Genomic DNA, 22,677 nt, shown 5'->3' on the forward strand with positions numbered 1-22,677 from the left:
ATCAACAGGAGATATGATGTAAACTTATTTATTGAGTAAATCAACAATATAACCAGTAACACTACCTTAAGCACATCCACTAATTCAATTGTTGAATCAACTCACACCTATATGTACCTCATATACATATATTCACAAGTATTATTGTGCGTTTTAATACATCTTCTATCTGTTTTATAATGAAACATATCTGTGAATTGATCACTGTACTACAATTCAAAACATGAGTAAGTACAATTGCATTAGAACTAACTCTTCTAAGTCCCACCAATGGAACCCCCTTGTACTCTACAACAAAGGAAACACAAAGGGACAAATTTATCCTGCTTTTTTCATAGGTATTACACTAAGGTCCAGAATGATCTATATTTTTTTTTTTATTACTCAGACAATCATATACTATAAATTAAAGCAGTTCACCTTAGTGAAGAAACCTGTAGAGAGTTTTTATTATTGAATTATAATACCTTTTTAGCATTATGATGTGACTTAGTAAAGTTTCCTTTGTTTTTCTCTTTTCTAATTATTTTCATATTTTTATTTCTTTATATTTCTATTTTCATATATATATTTTTTCTGTTATGTTGATAAATGTTTCTACTAAATGTAACTATATATCATTTGAATTATACGCATTTCAATATTTCAGTGTATCATCCCAAAGAGTTGGATTACTTCACTCACAGCTGAGCCTAATAGACTTACCGTGTACTTAGAGACCTATTGATCTCTTTCCATTAGTTCACACATTCTATTAAAGCTCACCTGTGACATCTAATTACCTAACTCTAGGGAAACGCATGCGAGCATGCACGAAACATGTCAGATAGTCAGAGCTGCATCTCTCTTGTCTATGACCTGCATGAAAAAACTCTGATTAAAGCACTGGCACCCAGACCGGATTTGTCCTCTTTTTTTTTCTGTATATATTTATATATACACACACACACATATATATATATATTTATATATATATATATATATAAATATATATATATATATATATATATAAATATATATATTTATATATACACATACACACATATATATTTATATATACATAAGCTTAGGAGTGTGTGCTTATCCATCAGTGTGTTTATCTATGTGACATTGCATACCACACTACTGTAACGCAGTGTTAGTAAGTTGGTCTAATTTTGTTGTGGCACCATAGTAAAATGTCCCGTAGTTACGTTTACATAATTGGGCTCATAGTAGGACCTTAAAGTTTTTGTAATTGCAATGGTATATTTGATGTATTGGGACACTTTAATGTAGATGTAATATTTGTGAGGTGCCTATATTGTAACAATATGGATAATCCAATGGATTTTGCCCTTTGGTTGTGTATAACATGGGTTGTTTACACCTAACGGCGTTACTGTGGCCCTATTGGTCCGGGATTAACATGGGGGTGTGACATTGAGTTACATGTCTGATATTTGACAGATTGATTAAACTAGCCCTCGATTCGCTTAATGACACAGCAGTTCTAGCTAGAGGTTTGTTCATGGTGACTTAGGTACATGGTTCATGTTTTTTGTAAGAAGTCTTTGTGGTGCTAGTGATTACGCACCTTCGTGGGCTTTGCTTCACTATGGCCAAGGATTGCTAAGAATAATATAGACGCCGGATTCCGGCACTTGATGTGACACATCCCTTAGTTTGTTAGATGATCCCATTCCTTATTCATTCCACTAGGGATCCTTGTTTTTAATTGAAAAATCCAATATAACTCCTTTTTATTCAATTTTTTTTTTTTTTTTTTTTTTTTTTTAATTTTATTTATATCCAACAATGTAGACACATACATAATAAGGTATCATACCACGCAGGGCATAAAAGAAAATCAATACATTATTCAAGATACAGGTTAGATCATTTAGAAGCTCAATGCAACTATATCTATACGACAAACATGCAAAGTTTCAGTCTTCATTGAGATCCTTCTTTGTGTCTTAGATATCTACACCGTTGGGGTTTTTATTTTTAATTCAAAATTTGCAGTATCCCTATTGTCTATACTACCTAAATAACAGGGTGTCAAACATTAAACTAAACTAAACTAAATGGGGCTATTACAAGGTGTCTAAATTGATTGTAGCACTGCTCAGTGCATCCAGTTATGAACAGAAATGACAAGTATTAATGAGGGTAAAACAGGCTATATAGGCGTCATATTGTATTCAGTGGCAAAAATCCTGTAGCTGTTTCACTAAGCAATTATAAATCAACCCATGCATAGCTACCTATATTTGTGTGACATAGCGTGCATTTAAATTGCCCCCAACAACCTAAGTTCAAATAAAAATAAAGAAGAAAAAAAAAAATTCAACTGATCTAAACTAAATTAGAGTGAACAGCAAACAATGCCCTGCCTACCAAACAGTGTCCAGACAGCACTACCACTGTGTCTGATGTATCCTATAACGCTCGTTGAAGTCATAAAGCTTAGGATTGACTGGCAATATTATGAAATGTCATAAAGGGCAGACAGATTGGGGCTGCAGACAATAAAACATAGAGTCAGACATACATACGCCCCATGATTCTATCCTGCTAACTGAATGTAAAGACCACAGCCGGATTTGTCTTTAATTAAGTAAAGATTACATTGTCATTGTCATGAACATAGCCGGTGTCGTACATATTATGATTCAAGTGGCTATGGATTTGATCTCTCATAAATTAGCAGCTTTTAGTTGTCATAGATCATTTCATATGTAGCAGGATAGGGCGATAGGTCTAACAACGCTGAGCACATAAGCATAATAATTATAATTTGCATGTAAGCTGGTGTTTAACAATTTAAAAGGGTTTGTATACCATGCATTGGCCACCCTCCCGCCACTTTATCAGAACGTCCCATCTTAGCTTGCAATAACATAAGACCACAACACATTAGGGAATATGTCTATCAATTAAACAGGGGAAGATAGTAATAAATAAGCAGTAACACAACCGGGTATAACTGTGTAGATTGAGAAACAGTACAATACAAAGCTTCAAGTTCCATTTAACATTGCGGGGCGCTGATTTAGACCGGAAAGCAACCGGTCTCATCGCAGGCAGATTTCAGTATGCAGATCAACCAACTCCCGTGGCCAGCTGAACCCTCCTCCGACCCCACCAATGACACCTCTCATATGGGCAATAGCGAGGCATGTCTTTCAGGCCTGCCAGGGTATATTCCGTGTTCCTATCAAGAGACCAGACCTTTCTAGAGTTATTGGCCAGTCGTGCAAGCATGCTCTCTTTTTGGTAAGCAGTATAAGTTTCAGGTGTGGTATATGACCTATGCTGGGAGTGCAGTGGTTCTCCTTTAGTTTCGATGATACTAGTAGTGTAGGCTTGAGCGACTTTTCCTGTGAGAGACAGTTTAGAAATTATGTCCAGATCTGTATCGAGTGTCAGGTGGGCCAACAGAGATGTCAATGAGCCTTTCTCTGATCCCTGGTTTTGCTCCCTGGCGGGTGTCGGCAGGCTCAAATAGGAGAGAGTCGCTTCAGTCATTTTTGTAGCCACTTCTTTTCTCTGCCATGAAGGATCTGAGGACTCTGAGTCTCCTTCTTCCCCCAGGTATGCTGTTGAGCTTGGTACTGTATCCTGAGGGGTAGATGTGGAGATGCGCTGATTTTGCTGACAAGCTTGTTCCGTTACTCTCAATATGCTACATAGGCTAGCACAGGATGCTAGGAGACAGTCTATTTTGGGCAAAAGTGCGTCTCTCAGCTCAGCTATGAGTAGGGCATTATTGAAAGGTCCCTCTGTGGAGAGTATCTTCATGATATCAGGTCAGAGATTAGTGTTGACAAATGCTGGATGAAAGCGTCAGTAAATGTAATTTGGCGGCAATCAGTCTGTTACTGAGCCAAACAGCCTTTTCAGCTTCAATTTGCTTCTCGGCGGCCAAGGGGTGGAATGCCTTGATCCAAGAGGGTTCCCGGGCACAAATGCTGCCAAGGGAGAGAAGGATGGCGATATGTATAGCCTTTTGCAATTCCAAGCTTCACGGAGCTTCAGGAATCAGTGGCCATCTTGAAACGCCGCCAACCGGAAGTCCTTCTTATTCAATTTTTTTTATTTATTTCCTTCTCCTATTGGCATTTTTGCCACATTAATAGCCTTAATTGAGAAATTACCAATATTTGTGAAGTGTACTCCATTGAAATGCCACTGTGGAATCTTTATTATAATTCTTCACATCATTATAGTGTTCACGAGCCCTTGTGCCCATCTGCCTGGTAGTTTTTCCAACATACGGACAGTGGCAAATCAAGCATTTCAACAAGTACACCACAAATGTAGTTTTACAATTGGCATAGAACTCAATATTAAAATGAGTTATCTATCGTGGATCTAAAATCTTAAGTGAGATCTATCATTCCACAGGTCAAGCATCCCCTAGCCCCACATCTGAAGTTTCCCTTAGTGGCCAACCAGGTGTAGTCCTTTCCAATTTTCTGTACTAAGCTAGGAGCTAATTTAGTTGCTAGGGTCAAAGGTTTCTTAGACACAAATTTACATTGGCCTAAGGTATCCTTTAAAATATCATCACTAGCCAACACATGCAAATTCCGCTTTAGGATCCTGGCAATTTCAGGAAATTGATTGGTGTACTCAGTGGTGAATAAAATATCACCTTGTTTCACTCCTTTAGTTGCATCGCTCTTTGTCTGTGTTTGCTCATGATAACTACTAATTTCCATTCTGGCCAACTCTAATTTTTGTCTATTATATCCCCTTGCTTCAAGTCTTTCACATTGGTCCATAGGTTGACGCAAATAAACTTGTGTATCCCTGGTATTTCTCCTTAATCTGATGAATTGTCCCCTGGGTATGGCGCGAACAAGGTGTTGGGGATGACAAGATAGTATTGCCTGCACTGGGCTGACGATAAGTTTCGGATATTATCCTTTGATGCCCCACATCTCCCTGTAGCGCCACATCCAGAAAGTCAACCCGTACAGTATTACAAATTCCAACAAAATCCAGTTGCATCTCATTCTTTCTTACATATCGTAGAAAGTCCTCAAAACCCTCATCACCTAACGACCCACTGAATATGAACATTAAATCATCGATAAATCTCTTGTAAAACAAGATGCTACCAACAAAAGGGTTATTCTGATCAAAAATGTACTTGAGTTCCCAAAAACCCGTATATGTTTGCAAAAGATGGGGCATATTTTGCCCCCATTGCAGTGCCGCAGCACTGCAAATAGAACTTATCAAAAATGAAAAAATTATGAGTAAGAAGGAACTCAAGAACAGAACAAATATATTCCACTATGTCAGACTCATAATTAGTATATTTTTTCAAGAAGTACTTCAGAGACAAAATACCCAGTGAGTGAGGAACAACAGTGTATAGGGATACAACTTTAATGACCACCTAGCTTTGCCCTTCACGGATCCAGCAAATCCCCCAGGAAGACCCATCGTCTCGGGCATAGGCTCACTTTTTAAGCCCCTGTCCGAGTGGATGGATGGCAACCTGCAAACTTTGGATAAGGGGCTTTTTACCTATCTTAGGGATTCTCATCATTTGTTGCAATGCTTGGATAGGGTGGGGTGGCGTGAAGGGCACAGCTGTGTGGTCATTGATGTTGTATCCCTATACACTGTTATTCCACAATCACTGGGTATTTCATTTTTTATGAGTCTGACATAGTGGAATATATTTGTTCTGTTCTTTAGTTTCTTCTTACTCATGTTGTTTTCATTTTTGATGATAAGTTCTATTTGCAGTGCTGCGGCACTGCAATGGGGGCAAAATATGCCCCATCTTTTGCAAACTTATATATGGGTCCATTTTTGATCAGAATAACCCTTTTGTTGATAGCATCTCGTTTTACAAAAGATGTATCGATGATTAATATTCATATTCAATGAGTCGTTAGGTGATGAGAGTTTTCAGGATATGTAAGAAAACAGAATTTATGCTTACCTGATAAATTACTTTCTCTTGTGATGTATCAAGTCCACGGATTCATCCTTTACTTGTGGGATATTCTCCTTCCCAACAGGAAGTGGCAAAGAGAGCATACAGCAGAGCTGTCCATATAGCTCCCCCTCTAGCTCCACCCCCCAGTCATTCGACCGAAGGTTAGAAAGAAAAAGGAGAAACCATAGGGTGCAGTAGTGACTGTAGTTTAAACCAAAAATCTACCTAATAGCCAGGGCGGGCCGTGGACTCGATACATCACAAGAGAAAGTAATTTCTCAGGTAAGCATGAATTCTGTTTCCTCTTGTAAGATGTATCGAGTCCACGGATTCATCCTTTACTTGTGGGATACCAATACCAAAGCTTTAGGACACGGATGAAGGGAGGGAACAAGACAGGTACCTTAAACGGAAGGCACCACTGCTTGTAAAACCTTTCTCCCAAAAATAGCCTCCAAAGAAGCAAAAGTATCGAATTTGTAAAATTTGGAAAAAGTATGCAGCGAAGACCAAGTCGCTGCCTTACAAATCTGTTCAACAGAAGCCTCAATTTTAAAAGCCCATGTGGAAGCCACTGCTCTGGTAGAATGAGCAGTAATTGTTTCGGGAGGCTGCTGGCCAGCAGTCTCATAGGTCAAACGGATGATGCTTTTCAGCCAAAAGGAAAGAGAGGTAGCAGTCGCCTTCTGACCTCTCCTCTTACCAGAATAGATAAACAATGAAGTTGTTTGTCTGAAATCCTTAGTTGCTTGTAAATAGAACTTTAAAGCACGAACCACATCAAGATTGAGTAACAGACGTTCCTTCTTCGAAGGATTAGGACACAGAGAAGGAACAACAATTTCCTGGTTAATATTTCTTATTAGACACAACCTTAGGAAGAAAACAGGGTTTGGTACGCAAAACTACCTTATCTGCATGGAAAACCAGGTAAGATGAATCACACTGTAAAGCAGATAACTCTGAAACTCTTCGAGCAGAAGAGATAGCTACCAAAAACAAAACTTTCCAAGATAAAAGCTTAATATCTATGGAATGAAAAGGTTCAAACGGAACTCCTTGCAGAACTGAAAGAACTAAATTCAGACTCCATGGCGGAGCAACAGGTCTATAAAACAGGCTTGATTCTGACTAAAGCCTGACTAAACGCTTGAACGTCTGGTACCTCTGCCAGACGTTTGTGTAAAAGAATAGACAAAGCAGATATCTGTCCTTTTAAGGAACTAGCTGACAGTCCTTTCTCCAATACTTCTTGGAGAAAACATAATTTATGCTTACCTGATAAATTCCTTTCTTCTGTGGTGTGATCAGTCCACGGGTCATCATTACTTCTGGGATATTACTCCTCCCCAACAGGAAGTGCAAGAGGATTCACCCAGCAGAGTTGCATATAGCTCCTCCCCTCTACGTCACTCCCAGTCATTCGACCAAGGACCAACGAGAAAGGAGAAGCCAAGGGTGTAGTGGTGACTGGAGTATAACTTAAAAAATATTTACCTGCCTTAAAAACAGGGCGGGCCGTGGACTGATCACACCACAGAAGAAAGGAATTTATCAGGTAAGCATAAATTATGTTTTCTTCTGTTAAGTGTGATCAGTCCACGGGTCATCATTACTTCTGGGATACCAATACCAAAGCAAAAGTACACGGATGACGGGAGGGATAGGCAGGCTCTTTATACAGAAGGAACCACTGCCTGAAGAACCTTTCTCCCAAAAATAGCCTCCGAGGAAGCAAAAGTGTCAAATTTGTAAAATTTGGAAAAAGTATGAAGCGAAGACCAAGTTGCAGCCTTGCAAATCTGCTCAACAGAGGCCTCATTCTTGAAGGCCCAAGTGGAAGCCACAGCTCTAGTAGAATGAGCTGTAATTCTTTCAGGAGGCTGCTGTCCAGCAGTCTCATAAGCTAAACGAATTATGCTACGAAGCCAAAAAGAAAGAGAGGTAGCAGAAGCCTTTTGACCTCTCCTCTGACCAGAGTAAACGACAAACAGAGAAGACGTTTGTCGAAATTCCTTAGTTGCCTGTAAGTAAAATTTTAGAGCACGGACTACATCCAGGTTGTGCAGTAGACGTTCCTTCTTCGAAGAAGGATTTGGGCACAAAGAAGGAACAACAATCTCTTGATTGATATTCCTGTTAGTGACTACCTTAGGTAAGAACCCAGGTTTAGTACGCAGAACTACCTTATCCGAATGAAAAATCAAATAAGGAGAATCACAATGTAAGGCTGATAATTCAGAAACTCTTCGAGCCGAGGAAATAGCCATTAAAAATAGAACTTTCCAAGATAACAACTTTATATCAATGGAATGAAGGGGTTCAAACGGAACGCCCTGTAAAACATTAAGAACAAGGTTTAAACTCCATGGTGGAGCAACAGTTTTAAACACAGGCTTAATCCTGGCCAAAGCCTGACAAAAAGCCTGGACGTCAGGAACTTCTGACAGACGTTTGTGTAACAGAATGGACAGAGCTGAGATCTGTCCCTTTAATGAACTAGCAGATAAACCCTTTTCTAAACCTTCTTGTAGAAAAGACAATATCCTAGGAATCCTAACCTTACTCCAAGAGTAACCTTTGGATTCACACCAATAAAGGTATTTACGCCATATCTGATGGTAAATCCTTCTGGTAACAGGCTTCCTAGCTTGTATTAAGGTATCAATAACTGACTCAGAAAACCCACGTCTTGATAAAATCAAGCGTTCAATTTCCAAGCAGTCAACTTCAGAGAAGTTAGATTTTGATGTTTGAAAGGACCCTGTATCAGAAGGTCCTGTTTCAGAGGTAGAGACCAAGGTGGACAGGATGACATGTCCACCAGGTCTGCATACCAAGTCCTGCGTGGCCATGCAGGTGCTATTAGAATCACTGATGCTCTCTCCTGTTTGATTCTGGCAATCAATCGAGGAAGCATCGGGAAGGGTGGAAACACGTAAGCCATCCTGAAGTCCCAAGGTGCTGTCAGGGCATCTATCAGGACTGCTCCTGGATCCCTGGATCTGGACCCGTAACGAGGAAGCTTGGCGTTCTGTCGAGACGCCATGAGATCTATCTCTGGTTTGCCCCAACGTCAAAAACGGCCCCTCCCCCTCACACACAGCAGTGAGAGAGAACAGAAACTGTCAGAAAAACAGAATTTATGTTTACCTGATAAATTGCTTTCTCCAACGGTGTGTCCGGTCCACGGCGTCATCCTTACTTGTGGGATATTCTCTTCCCCAACAGGAAATGGCAAAGAGCCCAGCAAAGCTGGTCACATGATCCCTCCTAGGCTCCGCCTACCCCAGTCATTCGACCGACGTTAAGGAGGAATATTTGCATAGGAGAAACCATATGATACCGTGGTGACTGCAGTTAAAGAAAATAAATTATCAGACCTCATTAAAAAACAAGGGCGGGCCGTGGACCGGACACACCGTTGGAGAAAGCAAATTATCAGGTAAACAAAAATTATGTTTTCTCCAACATAGGTGTGTCCGGTCCACGGCGTCATCCTTACTTGTGGGAACCAATACCAAAGCTTTAGGACACGGATGAAGGGAGGGAGCAAATCAGGTCACCTAAATGGAAGGCACCACGGCTTGCAAAACCTTTCTCCCAAAAATAGCCTCAGAAGAAGCAAAAGTATCAAACTTGTAAAATTTGGTAAAAGTGTGCAGTGAAGACCAAGTCGCTGCCCTACATATCTGATCAACAGAAGCCTCGTTCTTGAAGGCCCATGTGGAAGCCACAGCCCTAGTGGAATGAGCTGTGATTCTTTCAGGAGGCTGCCGTCCGGCAGTCTCGTAAGCCAATCTGATGATGCTTTTAATCCAAAAGAGAGAGAGAGGTAGAAGTTGCTTTTTGACCTCTCCTTGTACCAGAATAAACAACAAACAAGGAAGATGTTTGTCTAAAATCCTTTGTAGCATCTAAATAGAATTTTAGAGGGCGAACAACATCCAAATTGTGCAACAAACGTTCCTTCTTCGAAACTGGTTTCGGACACAAAGAAGGCACGACTATCTCCTGGTTAATGTTTTTGTTAGAAACAACTTTTGGAAGAAAACCAGGTTTAGTACGTAAAACCACCTTATCTGCATGGAACACCAGATAAGGAGGAGAACACTGCAGAGCAGATAATTCTGAAACTCTTCTAGCAGAAGAAATTGCAACCAAAAACAAAACTTTCCAAGATAATAACTTAATATCAACGGAATGTAAGGGTTCAAACGGAACCCCCTGAAGAACTGAAAGAACTAAGTTGAGACTCCAAGGAGGAGTCAAAGGTTTGTAAACAGGCTTGATTCTAACCAGAGCCTGAACAAAGGCTTGAACATCTGGCACAGCTGCCAGTTTTTTGTGAAGTAACACAGACAAGGCAGAAATCTGTCCCTTCAAGGAACTTGCAGATAATCCTTTCTCCAATCCTTCTTGAAGAAAGGATAGAATCTTAGGAATCTTTACCTTGTCCCAAGGGAATCCTTTAGATTCACACCAACAGATATATTTTTTCCATATTTTGTGGTAAATTTTTCTAGTTACAGGCTTTCTGGCCTGAACAAGAGTATCAATAACAGAATCTGAGAACCCTCGTTTTGATAAGATCAAGCGTTCAATCTCCAAGCAGTCAGCTGGAGTGAGACCAGATTCGGATGTTCGAACGGACCTTGAACAAGAAGGTCTCGTCTCAAAGGTAGCTTCCATGGTGGAGCCGATGACATATTCACCAGATCTGCATACCAAGTCCTGCGTGGCCACGCAGGAGCTATCAAGATCACCGACGCCCTCTCCTGATTGATCCTGGCTACCAGCCTGGGGATGAGAGGAAACGGCGGGAATACATAAGCTAGTTTGAAGGTCCAAGGTGCTACTAGTGCATCTACTAGAGTCGCCTTGGGATCCCTGGATCTGGACCCGTAGCAAGGAACCTTGAAGTTCTGCCGAGAGGCCATCAGATCCATGTCTGGAATGCCCCACAGTTGAGTAATTTGGGCAAAGATTTCCGGATGGAGTTCCCACTCCCCCGGATGTAATGTCTGACGACTCAGAAAATCCGCTTCCCAATTTTCCACTCCTGGGATGTGGATTGCAGACAGGTGGCAGGAGTGAGTCTCCGCCCATTGAATGATTTTGGTCACTTCTTCCATCGCCAGGGAACTCCTTGTTCCCCCCTGATGGTTGATGTACGCAACAGTCGTCATGTTGTCTGATTGAAACCGTATGAACTTGGCCTTTGCTAGCTGAGGCCAAGCCTTGAGAGCATTGAATATCGCTCTCAGTTCCAGAATATTTATCGGTAGAAGAGATTCTTCCCGAGACCAAAGACCCTGAGCTTTCAGGGATCCCCAGACCGCGCCCCAGCCCATCAGACTGGCGTCGGTCGTGACAATGACCCACTCTGGTCTGCGGAAGGTCATCCCTTGTGACAGGTTGTCCAGGGACAGCCACCAACGGAGTGAGTCTCTGGTCCTCTGATTTACTTGTATCTTCGGAGACAAGTCTGTATAGTCCCCATTCCACTGACTGAGCATGCACAGTTGTAATGGTCTTAGATGAATGCGCGCAAAAGGAACTATGTCCATTGCCGCTACCATCAAACCTATTACTTCCATGCACTGCGCTATGGAAGGAAGAGGAACGGAATGAAGTGTTTGACAAGAGTTTAGAAGTTTTGTTTTTCTGGCCTCTGTCAGAAAAATCCTCATTTCTAAGGAGTCTATTATTGTTCCCAAGAAGGGAACCCTTGTCGACGGAGATAGAGAACTCTTTTCCACGTTCACTTTCCATCCGTGAGATCTGAGAAAAGGCCAGGACTATGTCCGTGTGAGCCTTTGCTTGAGGAAGGGACGACGCTTGAATCAGAATGTCGTCCAAGTAAGGTACTACTGCAATGCCCCTTGGTCTTAGCACCGCTAGAAGGGACCCTAGTACCTTTGTGAAAATCCTTGGAGCAGTGGCTAATCCGAAAGGAAGCGCCACGATGTCCAGGAATGCGAACCTTAGGAACCGATGATGTTCCTTGTGGATAGGAATATGTAGATACGCATCCTTTAAATCCACCGTGGTCATTTATTGACCTTCCTGGATGGAAGGAAGAATTGTTTGAATGGTTTCCATTTTGAACGATGGAACCTTGAGAAACTTGTTTAAGATCTTGAGATCTAAGATTGGTCTGAACGTTCCCTCTTTTTTGGGAACTATGAACAGATTGGAGTAGAACCCCATCCCTTGTTCTCCTAATGGAACAGGATGAATCACTCCCATTTTTAACAGGTCTTCTACACAATGTAAGAATGCCTGTCTCTTTATGTGGTCTGAAGACAATTGAGACCTGTGGAACCTCCCCCTTGGGGGAAGCCCCTTGAATTCCAGAAGATAACCTTGGGAGACTATTTCTAGTGCCCAAGGATCCAGAACATATCTTGCCCAAGCCTGAGCGAAGAGAGAGAGTCTGCCCCCCACCAGATCCGGTCCCGGATCGGGGGCCAACATTTCATGCTGTCTTGGTAGCAGTGGCAGGTTTCTTGGCCTGCTTTCCCTTGTTCCAGCCTTGCATTGGTCTCCAGGCTGGCTTGGCTTGAGAAGTATTACCCTCCTGCTTAGAGGACGTAGCACTTGGGGCTGGTCCGTTTCTACGAAAGGGACGAAAATTAGGTTTATTTTTGGCCTTGAAAGACCTATCCTGAGGAAGGGCGTGGCCCTTACCCCCAGTGATATCAGAGATAATCTCTTTCAAGTCAGGGCCAAACAGCGTTTTCCCCTTGAAAGGAATGTTAAGGAGTTTGTTCTTGGAAGACGCATCCGCTGACCAAGATTTCAACCAAAGCGCTCTACGCGCCACAATAGCAAACCCAGAATTCTTCGCCGCTAACCTAGCCAATTGCAAAGTGGCGTCTAGGGTGAAAGAATTAGCCAATTTGAGAGCACGGATTCTGTCCATAATCTCCTCATAAGGAGGAGAATCACTATCGATCGCCTTTACTAGCTCATCGAACCAGAAACACGCGGCTGTAGTGACAGGGACAATGCATGAAATTGGTTGTAGAAGGTAACCTTGCTGAACAAACATCTTTTTAAGCAAACCTTCTAATTTTTTATCCATAGGATCTTTGAAAGCACAACTATCTTCTATGGGTATAGTGGTGCGTTTGTTTAAAGTAGAAACCGCTCCCTCGACCTTGGGGACAGTCTGCCATAAGTCCTTTCTAGGGTCGACCATAGGAAACAATTTTTTAAATATGGGGGGAGGGACGAAAGGTATACCGGGCCTTTCCCATTCTTTATTTACAATGTCCGCCACCCGCTTGGGTATAGGAAAAGCTTCTGGGAGCCCCGGGACCTCTAGGAACTTGTCCATTTTACATAGTTTCTCTGGGATGATCAAATTCTCACAATCATCCAGAGTGGATAATACCTCCTTAAGCAGAGCACGGAGATGTTTCAACTTAAATTTAAATGTAATCACATCGGGTTCAGCTTGTTGAGAAATTTTCCCTGAATCTGAAATTTCTCCCTCAGACAAAACCTCCCTGGCCCCCTCAGACTGGTGTAGGGGCATTTCAGAACCATTATCATCAGCGTCCTCATGCTCTTCAGTAACTAAAACAGAGCAGTCGCGCTTACGCTGATAAGTGGGCATTTTGGCTAAAATGTTTTTGATAGAATTATCCATTACAGCCGTTAATTGTTGCATAGTAAGGAGTATTGGCGCGCTAGATGTACTAGGGGCCTCCTGAGTGGGCAAGACTCGTGTAGACGAAGGAGGGAATGATGCAGTACCATGCTTACTCCCCTCACTTGAGGAATCATCTTGGGCATCATTTTCAGTGTCACATAAATCACATTTATTTAAATGAGAAGGAACCTTGGCTTTCCCACATTCAGAACACAGTCTATCTGGTAGTTCAGACATGTTAAACAGGCATAAACTTGATAACAAAGTACAAAAAACGTTTTAAAATAAAACCGCTACTGTCACTTTAAATTTTAAACTGAACACACTTTATTACTGCAATTGCGAAAAAGTATGAAGGAATTGTTCAAAATTCACCAAAATTTCACCACAGTGTCTTAAAGCCTTAAAAGTATTGCACACCAAATTTGGAAGCTTTAACCCTTAAAATAACGGAACCGGAGCCGTTTTAAACTTTAACCCCTTTACAGTCCCTGGTATCTGCTTTGCTGAGACCCAACCAAGCCCAAAGGGGAATACGATACCAAATGACGCCTTCAGAAAGTCTTTTCTATGTATCAGAGCTCCTCACACATGCGACTGCATGTCATGCTGCTCAAAAACAAGTGCGCAATACCGGCGCGAAAATGAGGCTCTGCCTATGATTAGGGAAAGCCCCTAGAGAATAAGGTGTCTAAAACAGTGCCTGCCGATATTATTTAACAAAAATACCCAGATTAAATGATTCCTCAAGGCTAAATATGTGTAATATATGAATCGATTTAGCCCAGAAAATGTCTACAGTCTTAATAAGCCCTTGTGAAGCCCTTATTTACTGTCTGAATAAAAATGGCTTACCGGATCCCATAGGGAAAATGACAGCTTCCAGCATTACATCGTCTTGTTAGAATGTGTCATACCTCAAGCAGCAAAAGACTGCTCACTGTTCCCCCAACTGAAGTTAATTCCTCTCAACAGTCCTGTGTGGAACAGCCATGGATTTTAGTAACGGTTGCTAAAATCATTTTCCTCATACAAACAGAAATCTTCATCTCTTTTCTGTTTCAGAGTAAATAGTACATACCAGCACTATTTTAAAATAACAAACTCTTGATTGAATAATAAAAACTACAGTTAAACACTAAAAAACTCTAAGCCATCTCCGTGGAGATGTTGCCTGTACAACGGCAAAGAGAATGACTGGGGTAGGCGGAGCCTAGGAGGGATCATGTGACCAGCTTTGCTGGGCTCTTTGCCATTTCCTGTTGGGGAAGAGAATATCCCACAAGTAAGGATGACGCCGTGGACCGGACACACCTATGTTGGAGAAAAAGATCAAGCAACTGCCAAGTGGAAAAATAGTGCCCAAACATTTATTCACTCAGTACCTCAGCAAATGAAAACGATTTTACATTCCAGCAAAAACGTTAAACATAATTTCTTAGTTATTAAAAAGTTTTATGTACTTTTTACAGTGTAATTCCAGTGAAGTACCATTCCCCAGAATACTGAAGTGTAAAGTATACATACATGACATTATATCGGTATGGCAGGATTTTCTCATCAATTCCATTGTCAGAAAATAAAAGCTGCTACATACCTCTATGCAGATTCATCTGCCCGCTGTCCCCTGATCTGAAGTGTACCTCTCCTCAGATGGCCGAGAAACAGCAATATGATCTTAACTACTCCGGCTAAAATCATAGTAAAACTCTGGTAGATTCTTCTTCAAACTCTGCCAGAGAGGTAATAACACACTCCGGTGCTATTTTAAAATAACAAACTTTTGATTGAAGATATAAAACTAAGTATAATCACCATAGTCCTCTCACACATCCTATCTAGTCGTTGGGTGCAAGAGAATGACTGGGAGTGACGTAGAGGGGAGGAGCTATATGCAGCTCTGCTGGGTGAATCCTCTTGCACTTCCTGTTGGGGAGGAGTAATATCCCAGAAGTAATGATGACCCGTGGACTGATCACACTTAACAGAAGAAAGGACAATATCCTGGGAATCCTAACCTTACTCCATGAGTAACCCTTGGATTCGCACCAACAAAGAAATTTTTGCCAAATCTTATGGTAGATCTTCCTGGTGACAGGCTTTCTAGCCTGAATCAGGGTATCAATAACCGACTCAGAGAAACCACGCTTAGATAGAATTAGGCGTTCAATCTCCAAGCAGTCAGACGCAGAGAAATTAGATTTGGATGTTTGAAAGGACCTTGTGTTAGAAGGTCCTGCCTCATTGGCAGTGGCCATGGTGGAACAGATGACATGTCCACTAGGTCTGCATACCATGTCCTGCGTGGCCACGCAGGCGCTATTCGAATCACCGAAGCCCTCTCCTGCTTGATTCTGGCAACCAGACGAGGGAGGAGAGGAAACGGTGGAAAAAAATAGGCCAGATTGAAGGACCAAGGCACTGCTAGAGCATCTATCAGCACCGCCTGGGGATCCCAGGACCTGGACCTGTAAAGAGGAAGCTTGGTGTTCTGACGGGACGCCATCAGATCCAATTCTGGAGTGCCCCATAGCTGAGACAGCTGGGCAAATACCTCCGGGTGGAGTTCACACTCCCCCGGGTGAAAAGTCTGACGACTTAGAAAATCCGCCTCCCAGTTGTCTACTCCTGGGATGTGAATTGCTGAGAGATGGCAAGAGTGATCCTCCGCCCACCTGATTATTTTGGTTACTTCCATCATTGCTATGGAACTCCTTGTTCCCCCTTGATGATTGACGTAAGCTACAGTCGTGATGTTGTCCGACTTAAATCTGATGAATTTGGCTGCAGCTAGCTGAGGCCATGCCTGAAGCGCGTTGAATATCGCCCTCAGTTCCAGAATGTTTATCGGGAGAAGAGATTCATAAGCCCTGAGCTTTCAGGGAGTCCCAGACTGCACCCCAGCCCAATAGACTGGCGTTGGTTGTTACGATGATCCACTCTGGTCTGCGGAAACACATTCCCTGAGACAGGTGATCCTGAGACAACCACCAGAGAAGAGAATCTCTGGTCCCCTGGTCCAACCGTATTTGAGGAGACAAATCTGCATAATCCCCATTCCACTGTTTGAGCATGCATAGTTGCAGTGGTCTGAGGTGTATCTGAGCAAAAGGGACTATGTCCATTGCCGCTACCATTAGTCCGATTGTCTCCATGCACTGAGCTACAGATGGCCAAGGAATGGAATGAAGAGCTCGGCAAGTGGTTAAGAGTTTTAACTTTCTGACCTCCGACAGAAATATTTTCATTTCTACCGAGTCTATTAGAGTTCCTAGGAAGGAAACTTTTGTGAGGGGGGAGAGAGAACTCTTTTTGATGTTCGCCTTCCACCCGTGAGAACTCAGAAAGGCCAATACAATTTCCGTGTGAGACTTGGCTCTTTGGAAAGTCGACGCCTGAATTAAGATGTTGTCTAGATAAGGCGCCACTGCTATGCCCCGCGGTCTTAGAACCGCCAGGAGGGACCCTAGCACCTTTGTGAAAATTCTGGGAGCAGTGGCCAACCCGAAAGGAAGAGCCACAAACTGATAATGCTTGTCCAGAAAGGCGAACCTGAGAAACTGGTGATGATCTTTGTGGATAGGAATGTGCAGATACGGATCCTTTAGATCCACGGTAGTCATATATTGACCCTCCTGGATCATTGGTAAGATTGTCCGAATGGTCTCCATCTTGAATGATGGGACTGAGGAATTTGTTTTAGAATTTTGATCCAGGATTGGTCTGAAAGTTGCTTCTTTTTTGGGAACCACAAACAGGTTTGAGTAAAAACCCAGCCCTTGTTCCGCAATTGGAACTGGGTGCATCACTCCCATTGTATGTAGATCTTCTACACAGCGTAAGAACGCCCCTTTCTTTGTCTGGTCTGTAGACAGACGAGAAATGTGGAACTTTCCCTTGGAGGGGAGTCCCTTAATTCTAGAAGATATCCCTGGGATACAATCTCTAAGGCCCAGGGATCGTGTACGTCTCTTGCCCAGGCCTGAGCAAGAGAGAGAGTCTGCCCCCTACTAGATCCGGTCCCGGATCTGGGGCTACCCCATCATGCTGTCTTGGAGGCAGCTGCAGGCTTCTTGGCCTGTTTGCCCTTGTTCCAGCCCTGGTAAGGTTTCCAGGCTGACCTGGGTTGTGAAGCGTTACCCTCTTGCTTTGTAGCAGGGGAGGATGAAGCGGGACCGCTCCTGAAATTCCGAAAGGAACGCAAAATTATTTTGTTTGTTCTTTGTCTTAAAGGACTTGTCCTGAGGGAGAGCATGGCCTTTTCCCCCAGTGATTTCTGAAATAATCTCTTTCAATTCAGGCCCGAAGAGGGTCTTTCCTTTGAAAGGGATGTTCAAGAGTTTGGATTTTGACGACACATCGGCCGACCAGGACTTTAGCCATAGCGCCCTGCGCGCTAAAATGGCGAAACCTGAATTCTTTGCTGCTAACTTAGCTAGTTGGAAAGCGGCATCTGTGATAAAAGAATTAGCCAGCTTAAGAGCCTTAATTCTGTCCATAATGTCCTCATATGAGGTCTTCGTCTGGAGCGCATCTTCCAGCGCCTCGAACCAGAAAGCAGCTGCAGTAGTTACAGGAACAATGCACGCAATATGTTGGAGAAGAAAACCTTGCTGATCAAAAATTTTCTTAAGTAAACCCTCTAATTTTTTATCCATAGGGTCTTTAAAAGCACAACTGTCTTCAATTGGTATGGTTGTGCGTTTAGCAAGTGAAGAAACAGCCCCCTCCACCTTAGGGACCGTCTGCCACGAGACCCGCATGGGGTCAGATATGGGGAACATTTTCTTAACAACAGGAGGGGGAACAAAGGTAATACCTGGTCTATCCCACTCCCTAGTAACGATATCCGCAATCCTCTTAGGGACCGGAAACACATCAGTGTAAACAGGAACTTCTAGGTACTTGTTTATTTTACACAATTTCTCTGGAACCACCATAGGGTCGCAGTAATCCAGAGTAACTAACACCTCCCTGAGCAATAAGCGGAGGTGTTCTAGTTTAAATTTAAAAGCCAACGTATCTGAATCTGTCTGATGAGAAACCTTTCCCGAATCGGAAATTTCTCCCTCAGACAGCAAATCCCTCGCCCCCACTTCAGAGTGTTGTGAGGGTATATCGGATACGGCTACTAAAGCGTCCGAATGCTCAGAATCTGTTCTTAAAACAGAGCTATCACGCTTTGCAGGTAACACGGGCCGTTTAGATAAAAACACTGAGAGGGTATTATTCATAACTGCCACCAAATCTTGCAAGGTAAAAGAGTTAGACGCACTAGAGGTGCTAGGAGTCGCTTGAGCGGGTGTAACTGGTTGTGACACTTGGGGAGAGGTTGACGGGCTAACCTCGTTACCTTCTGTCTGAGAATCATCTTGGGCCACATTTTTAAGTGCACCAATATGTTCTTTAAAGTGTATAGACATATCAGTACAAGTGGGACACATTCTGAGAGGGGGTTCCACCATGGCTTCTAAACACACTGAACAAGGATCTTCCTTGGTGTCAGACATGTTTAACAGACTAGTAGTAACACAAACAGGCTTGGAAATCACTTTAATCAAGTAAAAACACACTTTGAAAAAAAAAACGTTACTATTCCTTTGAGATAAAAAAGGCACACAATTTTGCAAAACAGTGAAAAATGCAGCAAACTTTTTGAAATTTTCACAGTATGTACCTAAAGCATTAGTAAGATTGCACCACTAGCAATAAAAACGATTAACCCCTTAATGCCCAAACCGGATCGACAGTAAGCCAACAAACCGGTTAAAAAACCTACAGCACCTTGCCACAGCTCTGCTGTGGCCCTACCTGCCCTTAGGAACCAGATTTGTGGGGGAAAAGCTTCTTATAGGCCCTCAAACTGCAGCAGGACCCTCCATGTGAAACAGCCTGAACTTCTAGTCAAATATAACTGCGCATCTGAGGCGCGAAATTAGGCCCCTCCCACCTTACTCCGGTGCTGTGAGGCCTAAAGAAACACTCCTAAGTGTTTGAATAATAGCCATGTGGGTAACAACCCCTGAAAGAAACCCAAAGGAACCTTCAAAGTGTCTCAAAAAACGATATTTTCAATAAAAAAACGTTTGCCATGAAGTTGTGTCAACCAGCATAAACTAGCCCTGTTATGTAAGCTTGCAATTCCTTACTGAGTCTCTGAACACAGCTTACCCTTCCCTCATGGGGATATTATCAGCCTTTTCTAGCATTATCACAGTCTTGTCTAGAAAAAAATGACTGAACATACCTTATTGCAGCCTAACCTGCAAACCGTTCCCCCCAACTGAAGTTTTCTTGCACTCCTCAGTCCTGTGTGAGAACAGCAGTGGATTTTAGTTACAACATGCTAAAATCATCTTCCTCCCTGCAGAAATCTTCATCTCCTTTCTGCTAGAGAGTAAATAGTACACACCAGTACCATTTAAAATAAACTTTTGCTTGTAGAAAATAAAAACTACAATTCTAACACCACATTCACTTTACCCTTCAGATTGCTTAGAGCCGGCAAAGAGAATGACTGGGGGGTGGAGCTAGAGGGGGAGCTATATGGACAGCTCTGCTGTGTGCTCTCTTTGCCACTTCCTGTTGGGAAGGAGAATATCCCACAAGTAAAGGATGAATCCTTGGATCTCGATACATCCTTGGACTCGATACACATTGTGATATTATACCTGAGGTAACCAAATAGTTGTATCATTTTATTGCATTTACTTGCCTGAGAACCGATACTAACTATCTTAATTATATTTCAGTTTTTAGTTTTTGGCTACGCATACTAGAAGATCCTAGATCATAGGGAGCACTGTATATTTCCTAAGCAAACAATACAGAGATATAACAATCTAAAGAATCTGATACCTGATTACACTGTTGTCTGATATCTAGTCTGCAATAACCTTGCTAATGAATTAGGGACAAATTCATTTTTTAAATATTATTGGGTACTATATATATATATATATACATATATATATATATATATATATATATATATATATGAAATATAATTAAGATAGTTAGTATCGGTTCTCAGGCAAGTAAATGCAATAAAATGATACAACTATTTGGTTACCTCAGGTATAATATCACAATGTGTTCTAGGATCGAAGTTTAAATATTAGGCTAGCAGGTAAACAATAATTCTTTTGTGCTTACTTTAGACTAAATATGAGGCTGCATTGTTTTTCACTTATTCCATGTTCTTGTTTTTAACCACGGTGTTATGTGTATATATTTTTTCAAGCATGACGCTGGGTCCGGTTGTCATGCCGACGCTCTGGGCATGCGCAGTGGTGCGGGCAGAACGCCGGTCGACTTCCGGTACAGCGATATGCACAGTCGGTGGAGGGTATTTAAGGTAAGACTTAGTGTGTATTATGTAAGGTCTGAGGACGGGGTTGGAATCCCCGAAACGTTACCTGTACAAATAAAAAGCATTTTATGCTATATCAGTGATAGACCCAGTGAGTGCTCTTTTTTGTCGCTATTACTGAATGTTGTTTGGATGCACCCTGGGCGGATGTAATACAAAGTGAGTGCAGAGTTCACCAGAGACTGCTACATTATTTTTTAACTCTTGCACCCTAAGAAGTTGAGGATCCTCTATACTTGACTGTTTATTGCTAGCCACAGATGGTTAACATTGTTTTTAGATCTTTACATGGATTATAACATGGATACAACATCAGCAGCTACAGATGAAGGGGATGATATGCAAGACACCATACAAGGTGCAACTACCTTTAACTATACTGAAGATGATGCGGATAGAATCCGCTTTACAGCACTACCTGCCAGGGATTTAAAGGAACAAACATCACACCTGTATGCCAAATGGCTAAAGCTTTGCAAAAGGAAAATTGATCTAACTTTACATGGAACTTTTCTATCAGACTATCATAGAAAATTGTTCATTCCTAGGGGTTTCAGGATGAAAAATGTTCCTACCATAGGGAGGAATAACCCTGCTTTTTGCACCAAGTGGTGTAGCATTTTGAACAAATGCTCTCTGGACTTGATGCTCCTAGTTATTGAGGAGGTCAGGGTGCTAATGAATAAAACAGACACTGAAGTACAACAGTTTGAACAAACCTATAAAGCAGCTTTGGAGGCTGATGAGGAGAATAGGTGGATGGAAAAACTGAACAAACAAATAAAAGAATTTGAAACGGAATTACTAACCTTCAAAAATCGGAAATGGGATGCAGTGGAAGCTGATTATAAAGACAAAAGGGTCTACAGGTGGTTACTATCTGCAGAAGACAGGCAGAGGAGTTTTGACACCAGACCAAGAAGAGCACGCTTCTACAGGCCCAGGAATATAACGACAGTTGATTCCTCTGGCAACAGCTCTGATTCAGAAGGTGCCATGAGGACGGAGACTTCACAAAGACATGTGGAGGTGGGCATTACAACCAGGTCAAAAAACTTGAGAGGCATCGGACACACATCCGGAGAGGTGGTGGTACGAGGAAGACCACCAAGAGCCCACCGCAGGATGCTGTAAATGATATAGTCATAAATTTGAGCTCATACCAACTAACCTCAGCAGAGACGAAAATACTTAACAAAGGTTTGTCTTTCATCCCCACCACTTTATATAAACCATTTGACATGTATATTGATATATAAAAATTTGACCGAAATCTCAGATTGAAAGAACGCTTCAGTACACTACAGGGAGACACCGATATAGAACTTGGTGACATCAAGAAAATGAAACCTAGGAGCACATATGATTGCTCTAGTACGAACTCTACTATCAAGACATACCAGATTACTATTGGAAGATACTGACTCAATGTGCAAAAAAGCAAAAGCAGATTGCAGGAACAATTTTTCTAAGGAAGAGAGGCAGGTGCTTGACAATCTAAGCAATAATAAGGAGTTGATATTTAGGGAAGCGGACAAAGGAGGAGCACTGGTAATAATGGACTATACATATTATCAGCAAGAAGTCCTTTCACAGCTTGGGGATGTATCAACGTATAAAGCATTAACTTGTAACCCCACAAGAATGTTTAAACAACATATTGATACAGTATTGGATCGAGCATTTGAGAATGGC

General features: G+C 42.1%; 1 protein-coding gene across 1 annotated transcript in view; it reads right to left on the reverse strand.

Moving 5' to 3' along the window:
• The window catches only part of SON (SON DNA and RNA binding protein), a gene marked incomplete in the record, with an annotated part of 747,918 nt that overhangs the window by 372,471 nt on the left and 352,770 nt on the right, over positions 1-22,677 (reverse strand). Inside the window, 1 exon segment of the mRNA XM_053705170.1 lies at positions 3,126-3,780. Within this exon segment, the coding sequence (XP_053561145.1) occupies positions 3,126-3,780 (655 nt within the window).

Source organism: Bombina bombina, chromosome 3 (genome assembly GCF_027579735.1).
Source record: "Bombina bombina isolate aBomBom1 chromosome 3, aBomBom1.pri, whole genome shotgun sequence".
Lineage (NCBI taxonomy): Eukaryota > Metazoa > Chordata > Amphibia > Anura > Bombinatoridae > Bombina > Bombina bombina.